The sequence below is a fragment of the Halyomorpha halys genome, unplaced genomic scaffold (genome assembly GCF_000696795.3).
Source record: "Halyomorpha halys isolate HHAL.00 unplaced genomic scaffold, Hhal_1.1 Scaffold1796.1, whole genome shotgun sequence".
Lineage (NCBI taxonomy): Eukaryota > Metazoa > Arthropoda > Insecta > Hemiptera > Pentatomidae > Halyomorpha > Halyomorpha halys.
Window position 1 is genome coordinate 109,671 of NW_027110066.1, and position 8,302 is coordinate 117,972.

An 8,302-nucleotide genomic window follows, 5' to 3' on the forward strand; every position below is an offset into this window, starting at 1 on the left:
ATATGTGGTTCCAGTTCTCACCTCCACAGAGATGTAAAAAAAAATTTTTTTTTAGTCAATGAGGACTGACTTGGGATATCCAACCTGACCCAATCTGATTCGGAAGACTAAATCCTAGGCTGCTGCAGGACATCTTGTTATAAATTTTCTTTATTTATTCTATTATTGATATGACTACAATTTTTTTTCTTCTTCTTTTTCTCAAATTAACTTTTTTTTCCTATTAAAAGTCAATTATTTATTTTAATGAATATAAATGTCATTATTTTGGGGTTACTGATTTAGCATATTGATTGTTTGAGAATTCTTCATATCATTATCGACACAAACTTCAATGATCCACTTTTATTCTCATCTTTTTACTTTAAAAAAACCTCCAACGTTTCGGCCCTGAGGACTTTTTCACGGAGACAACCTTAAACATTGATGTCATAATTCATTAAATTTTCTGTTTTGCAGGCTAATTTCCCATGTCTTATATAAGACACATAATTTCATTACAAAACTATTCTACAGAAATTGTTTTTCCTTTTCTATTAACCTCATTTGTTATTAACTATTGTTTTTGTCATTAACTTCCCTTTTTATATCTTCTTAAGAATTATTATTTTTATCTATTTATTTATTTTATTTTTTATTTATATATATTTTGGTTTACTTAATCGTTATTACTCACAATCCTTCAATATTTAAAGCATTGTAAATAGTTAGGGCAAATAGTATTTGCACGAGACTTCCTCCCCCCCATAATCAATTATTAAAAAAAAATTCTGTTATATCAACCATGTAAGACCCGCCGAACTGGTATTGAATAAAAAGCTGTATTTGTAATTTACATGCACTTAGAAAACTTCTAATTCTAAGCTCTTCTAATTAATGTTCCTTTATGATATTTATGAAAAAAGATCTTCCATAGTCAATTCATGGGTATTGAAAAAAATTGACAATGAAATATAACTTCATATTCATTATCAGTATTGAAAAAAATTGACAATGAAATATAACTTCATTTTCATTATCAGTATTGAAAAAAATTGACAATGAAATATAACTTCATATTCATTATCAGTACTGAAAAAAATTGACAGTGAAATATAACTTCATATTCATTATCAGTATTGAAAAAAAATGACAATGAATATAACTTCATATTCATTATCAGTATTGAAAAAAATTGACAATGGAATATAACTTCATATTCCATTAAAATAAAACTTAGAACAATCATTATGTAAAATTGCCTTCAGCAAATCGATTTTGCAAAAAAAGAAAATATCTATAATTAATATAAAAGTAAATGTAAATGTTAATATTTTAACCATGGATTCCTGAATAGATTTTTTTTAAAACTTAGAAAGCCTGACATAGACTCTTTCGAATTGTTTACATAATTAGTACAAATGAATAATCCATTTTTTAAAAACCATCATTTTTCTCTTTTTTTCAAAACTCATGAAATTTAAATATCAATGGATAGGTAAATGCAATGCAAATTGTATGCAAAGTCTATTTTTCAACTGGAGGAATGTTTAATTTGATATTATGAAAGATCTAACAGATCATTGATGTATGTATTTGCATCTTTAGTGCAGACCCCTCATCCTGCACTTCAGGAAGGAAGATGAGCTAGATAAAACATCAAAGGGAATTTTTTTTTAATAATGAACGTTTTATGCAGTCGAAAATTACTGTGATATGCAAATATAACCACAGTATTGAGATATTCGCTTCTATAAAATGAACAAGCATTCTTTACCTCTTAGAAAATTCACTTATATTTTTTTTTAAACAATATTAACTTTAAATATAACTTTTTTTCAATTTCTTAAGACTGGTATTTATTTATTAAATAAATCAAATGGTATCATTATTTAGTCCCAATACTCTTTGAAATGATATTTAAAATATTTCTGGAATATTTTTAACCAAAAAAATTAATTTATAAAATTTGGGATAATAAACCTTAAAAATTCAAAAGATAGGATAGAAAATAATAAAGCTATTAATAAAAAATATTATGGATTCAACTACATAAAGAGTTTATCAGAAAATATCCAGAGGTTATTTAAAGATTATGATGATGAATACTCATTATGTTACAGACCTAACAATATAAGTAAAAATTATTATGTGGTTGCATAATTAACGTCTTCAGCGGCAATAATTGACGTTTGCAAAGGGAGTGTTTGAAATGGGTTTGCCACTGTCGAAATTATTATCAACATTTTTATTTCTTTAGTATATTTCTTTTAAATATATTTTTAATTATAATTCATTTAAAGTTTCATTATTTTACATTTGTTTTAGTAGCAAACCCATTTGAAACCTCTCGCCATATGATCAATTACAATTAATTATTATGAAGCTCTTGTGTTGTTAAATAAAAAAACTGAACATTATGTTAATAGTAATTATGAATGTGTTATTGTATATGTCAAGTGTAAATATTGTTGTATTGACAAATAAAGAACGTAACTAAAGAGTCATCTTTATCGTTACACAGGAACACGCACTAAAGTGGTGACTCCGTACGTAAGTTTTTTGTTTATTTTTCGTATAATTCCATTGAACTCTAGTGAAGCATGCATGGGCACAATTTAATCGACCTGCTAACCGGTGAGGAGGAGCAAAAGGAATTAGTGGAATCGGCGAAAATACCCAACGCGTTGTCTCGGCTACCCACATTTTATAGAGAAGAACCTGACCTGTGGTTCACACAAGTTGAGGCAGTGTTCAGCTCTTGTTGTATAGCTAATAGTAAAACTAAGTTTCAGCTGATCATCGCCCAACTGGATTTAACAGCTCTAAAGCAGGTTGCCGATCTTGCCCGGGACCCCCCTGCCACTGAGCCATACGAGAGGCTAAAAGAGCGGCTGCTCTCCATCTTTGGGTTCTCAGACCACTCCAGAATTACGGAGTTATTGGAGGAACAGAGGCTGAGCGATCAACGGCCATCGCAGTTTCTTCGATAAATGCAGCAATTGGCCGCAGGTAAGGTTCCTGCAGATATGCTCAACACCTTGTGGCCAAGAGGGTTACCTAAGGGAATGCAAGCAACCTTAGCCGCCACAGATCACACGGATTCCACGAAGCTGGCAAACATTGCGGATAAAATAGCGGAAATCCAGCAGCCCTCAAGTAATTTTATTATGGGTAGTCATTCAGCACCTGCTTCTTCAAGGATGGAAGACATTAAGGTAGCGATTGATGACCTTACTGCGGAATTAGCCACTCTGAAAACGCAAATGGGATCCAGGATTGGCCGCTGGGACAACAGGTCGCCCAACAGGGATCTCAGGGCTTCGAGGAGTAAAAGTGGACGGCGTCTCTGCTTCTACCATAACAGATTCGGAGAAAGGGCTACCAAGTGCCGTCAAACTTGCAGTTGGAAGACAGCTGGGACTTTAAACTAGAAGCAGCGGCGAACGAGGCGGGTTTCGTCGCCGAAATTACCAACCGCCGACTTTTTATCGTCGACAAAAAGTCCGGGACCATATATCTGGTAGATACAGGAGCCACTATATCTGTTTTTCCGGTGAAGAACAAAAAAGTAAAGCCGAACATGCAGTTCACTTTATATGCGGCCAATGGCACGCCCATTCCCACATAAGGAAGCATTGTCCAGAACCTCGATCTCGGTCTTCGGCGCAAAATTACATGGAGGTTCATAATAGCAACCGTGAGTCATCCAATCATAGGTGCAGATCTACTATATCACTATAATATTATGGTAGATCTCGCTGGATGTCAGCTGGTGAACCAGAAAACAGGATTGACGACACGAGGAAGATTAGCTAAGGTACCGGTACCCACTGTTTATTCAGTTCCAACCGGTGAATGGTACACAGCCTTGCTACGCCAGTTCCCTAGCGTTACACAACCAACATCCTTCGTCAAAGAGCCAAAGCACGACATCGTCCACCATATAGAAACCCACGGAGCCCCAGTCACAGCCAAAGCACGTCGCCTGCCGCAGGAGAGGTACAACGCCGCCAAGCGAGAATTCGAGCAAATGATTGAAGAGGGAATTTGCAGACCGTCCAATAGCTCTTGGGCCAGTCCCCTACACATAGTGGAGAAGAAGGATGGAGGTATACGGCCCTGCGGAGATTATCGACAGTTGAACGCCAGGACGGTCCCCGATAGATACGCTGATCCTCACTTGGCGGACTTCAACGTTAATATGCACGGTAAGACGATCTTTACTACATTGGATCTCAACCGAGCATATTACCAAATTCCAGTAGCAGGAGAAGATATTCCAAAGACTGCGGTGATTGCACCTTTCGGTCTTTTCGAATTTCTTCGAATGTGTTTTGGACTAAGGAACGCTTCGCAGACCTTCTAACGGTTGCTAGATCGGGTTCTTCGAGGTCTCGACTTCGCTTGGTGGTTCCTGGATGACATCATCATCGCCTCCAGAGACGAAGAAGAGCACAAAACACATGTACAGGAAGTCTTGCGGCGACTTGAGGACCACGGTCTCACTTTGAACCTGGCGAAGTGTGTCTTCGCTCGCCAGGAAGTCGCATTCTTAGGACACATGGTTGACGCCACCGGCATTAGCACTCTTCCGACCAAGGTTGAAGCTATTGCATCATATCCCAGACCGGCTACGATAAGGGACCTACGACGTTTCCTTGGTATGTTTAACTTTTACCGTCGTTGCATACCCAAAGCAATTTGCAAGCTCCACTCAACAAGTTCCTCGCTGGGGCGAAGAAGAATGATAAGAGACCAATCACCTGGGAAGAAGAATCCATCCAAGCATTCGAACGCTGCAAAACTTCCATTCAGAATGCTGTAGTGCTAGGACATCCTAGAGAAAACGCTTATCTAGTCTTAGTATGCGACGCCTCAAGTACCGCCATGGGAGCAGTTTTACAACAGAAAGACGATAACGTTTGGCGACCTCTCGGATTTTTCTCTAAGGCGTTCACCCCAGCGCAGAAGAAATATGCCACATATGATAGGGAGCTCTTGCCAATCCACCGAGCCATCAAGCATTTCAGGCATTACCTCGATGGGCGACATTTTGAAATATGGACGGACCACAAACCGCTGGAATATGCTTTTCATCAAAAGCCGGAGACAGCGACACCTATGCGGATTCGTCTGGTTAATTTCATTAGCCAGTTTACGACCGACATCCGCCACGTACCAGGAGAAGAGAACACCGTCGCCGATGCACTTTCGAGGGTCGAGGATATTGAATTCACTGACGATTATGTACATATAGCGGCAGAACAACAGAAAGATCCAACAATTACAGAGCTACAGAAAAACAACCGTCTTCAGCTTCAATGGATCAAACCTCCCGGTACTGTAACGTCAGTCCTCTGTGAGACCTCCACCTCTCAGGCGGGGCCATACATTCCTAAGTCCATGCGAGAAGAAATCTTCAACCGCCTGCATGGGCTCAGCCATCCTGGTATTCGAGCCTCAAGACGGCTTGTAACACAGCGATTTTTCTGGCCTGGCATGAACGCCGATGTCTCGGGATGGCCTCGGTGTTGTATTGCATGTCAGACATCGAAAGTGATCCGTTACACAGTAACCCCTCCAGGTACCTTCGCTCCCAGCTCCAGGTTTGAACACATTCACGTGGACCTCATCGGACCATTGCCAAACTCCAACGGAATGCGGTACTGTCTGACGATCATTGACCGATGCACCCGTTGGCCTGAGGTGTGCCCTCTGGAGGAAATAACAACTACCAAGGTAGCATCAGCGATTGTGGGTACATAGATCTCCCGCTATGGTACGCCAGCAAGGATAACCACTGGCCAAGGGCGCCAGTTCGAGTCAGATCTTTTCATAAATCTGACTCGTATATTAGGTATACAACGTCAGAGGACTACAACATACCATCCTCAGTCCAACGGATGCGTGGAGCGGTGGCACAAGACCCTCAAGGCATCCCTCATGTCTACACTGAACGCATCGGGATGGACAAGTACGTTACCAACAGTCCTTTTAGGACTCCGATCGGCAGTGAGAGAGGACTTGGGAGCCAGCGCTGCGGAAATGGTATTTGGGCAGCCTTTACGCCTCCCAGGTGAATTCTTGGAGGCATCAGGACGTCGGGAGGATTCTGAATCGACACTGAAGACCTTACGGGAGGACATGAAGAACTCCGCCCGACGCCATACCGCAGCAGTACGTCCAAGACTTTTGTGCATCGAGACTTAAAGGACTGCACCCACGTATTTGTAAGGGACGACTCCGTTACGGTTCCGCTCACTCCACCGTACTCTGGACCATACAGAGTAATCTCGCGGAAGGAGAAAACATTTAAGATCGAGCTACCATCAGGTCTAAGAACGATTTCAATGGATCGACTGAAAGTGACACATCTTCTTTCCGGCGCAAGCACAACGCAGGTAGAAAGAAACGCCGACGCGGCTCAGTCCAATCCTACGCCCGCTGCAAGATCTGCTAACCCTTCTAATGACCTCGACGCAGAACAGCATCAACCACAACCAGCGTATCACACCCACTCTGATTTTTAATTATAATTCATTTAAAGTTTCATTATTTTACATTTGTTTTAGTAGCAAAACCATTTGAAACCTCTCGCCATATGATCAATTACAATTAATTATTATGAAGCTCTTGTGTTGTTAAATAAAAAACTGAACGTTATGTTAATAGTAATTATGAATGTGTTATTGTATATGTCAAGTGTAAATATTGTTGTATTGACAAATAAAGAACGTAACTAAAGAGTCATCTTTATCGTTACACAGGAACATGCACTAAAATTATTTGAAGGACAAATTTGAATTAAAAAGTCAATCGGGATTGATATATAAAATTCTGTGTTTACATTTTCCAGCTATCTATACAGGTGAAACGAAGCAATTGTTAGGGGATAGAATATATCAACACAGAAATAATCCAAGAAATAAGGAAAAGGATCTCAATTGCACTAGTGCAGTATGCAGGTAAAAACCAACTCAATTTTGATTTTAATAACACCATAATTTTACATAAAGGAAACAAAATGTTCAAAAGAAAAAATATTTGTGTCTATTTATATATCAGGGAACATCAATTATACAGTTAATTTTAAATCAGATACAAGGAGTTTAAACCAACATTATGCAGAGATTTTGATTAAAATAAATTTATGAAAAATATGGGAAAAACGTTTGTTACTCTTTACAATTAATTTTATTATGACTATTAATATTTGGAATAAATAATAATTGAGACCAAAATGCAATTTGAATTAAATTAATAACAAGCCTGTCCTGACTGTATGGAAGTTTATAAATAGATTGTTTATATGATAGTGATAGTGTAGACTAATCGAAAATTAAAAGTTTTAAAAATTAAAGAGATTTTGAAAAAAAAGGTAACTAAACATAAGCTTAGGTAAGCTTATTAATAATTAATATGATTTTCTATTAATTTACTTTTTCATAGGATGATTTTGAGTTATAATTAATGACCTGGGCAGAATAGCCTGCAGAACATTTTTAAATTTTGATGTGAGGCGAGAATTTATATTTGAAGGTATGTTATATTATTAGTAATAATGCTGTTAATATAATTGAATGTATAATAAGCTGTTAAATCTTAGTATAGTCCTTGAGGATGGCTGAATTGGCCGAAACGTTGGACTATTGATATAATAAAGAGTGTTGAGGCTAAACAAGGATACCATTTATTTATTTAATTAATATTAACATTTTTTATTAAAACTAGCCAACTTTGCAAACCTAGTTTAGTTTTGAAGAAATACTTAGATTATTTTAATACGTTTAAAAGTAATATTATTTTAGATTTGTAATGATTCATCAGGGCTAAGAAGAAAAATAAGATAACAACCTTAATACTTAAATGGAATTACAGTAAAACAATAAACATAAGAAGATAATAGATACTGTAAGTAAATTATTTATATTGAAGAAAATGCATTTTGTAATAATATAAGAATATTGAAATTGTATATGATAATAACAGGGAAATTGTAATATTAAAATTAAGCATGAATACAGAAAATGATATAGATATGATAATCAACTAAATATATACATGTACAAAGTTGGAAACATTTAAAATTAGTTTTGGTTTTGTTATCTCAAGGTTCTCCACCTCTGTGAAGTTGGCCCCCCATCCTTGAAAAATTTCAATTTTTTTTTGAGTTCTAGTAGTATCCATAAGAGTTCTAGAGTTCTCCATTATTTACAGCAATAGTTCTGATGTTTAAAACACCAATAATACCGGTCAAATGCCCGCGCGTAAAGTACGTATTTTGTGAAACTTTAACACCGTATATCTATTTTCCTGGCAA

General features: G+C 37.0%; 1 protein-coding gene across 1 annotated transcript; it reads left to right on the forward strand.

Annotated features, from left to right (window-relative positions):
• Window positions 1-2,582: 2,582 nt before the first annotated feature.
• LOC136795947 (uncharacterized) lies at window positions 2,583-2,972 on the forward strand. The gene has a single exon (XM_067048161.1). The coding sequence runs from the start codon at window positions 2,583-2,585 to the stop codon at window positions 2,970-2,972; it is 390 nt and encodes a 129-aa protein (XP_066904262.1).
• The last annotated feature ends 5,330 nt before the right edge of the window (window positions 2,973-8,302 follow it).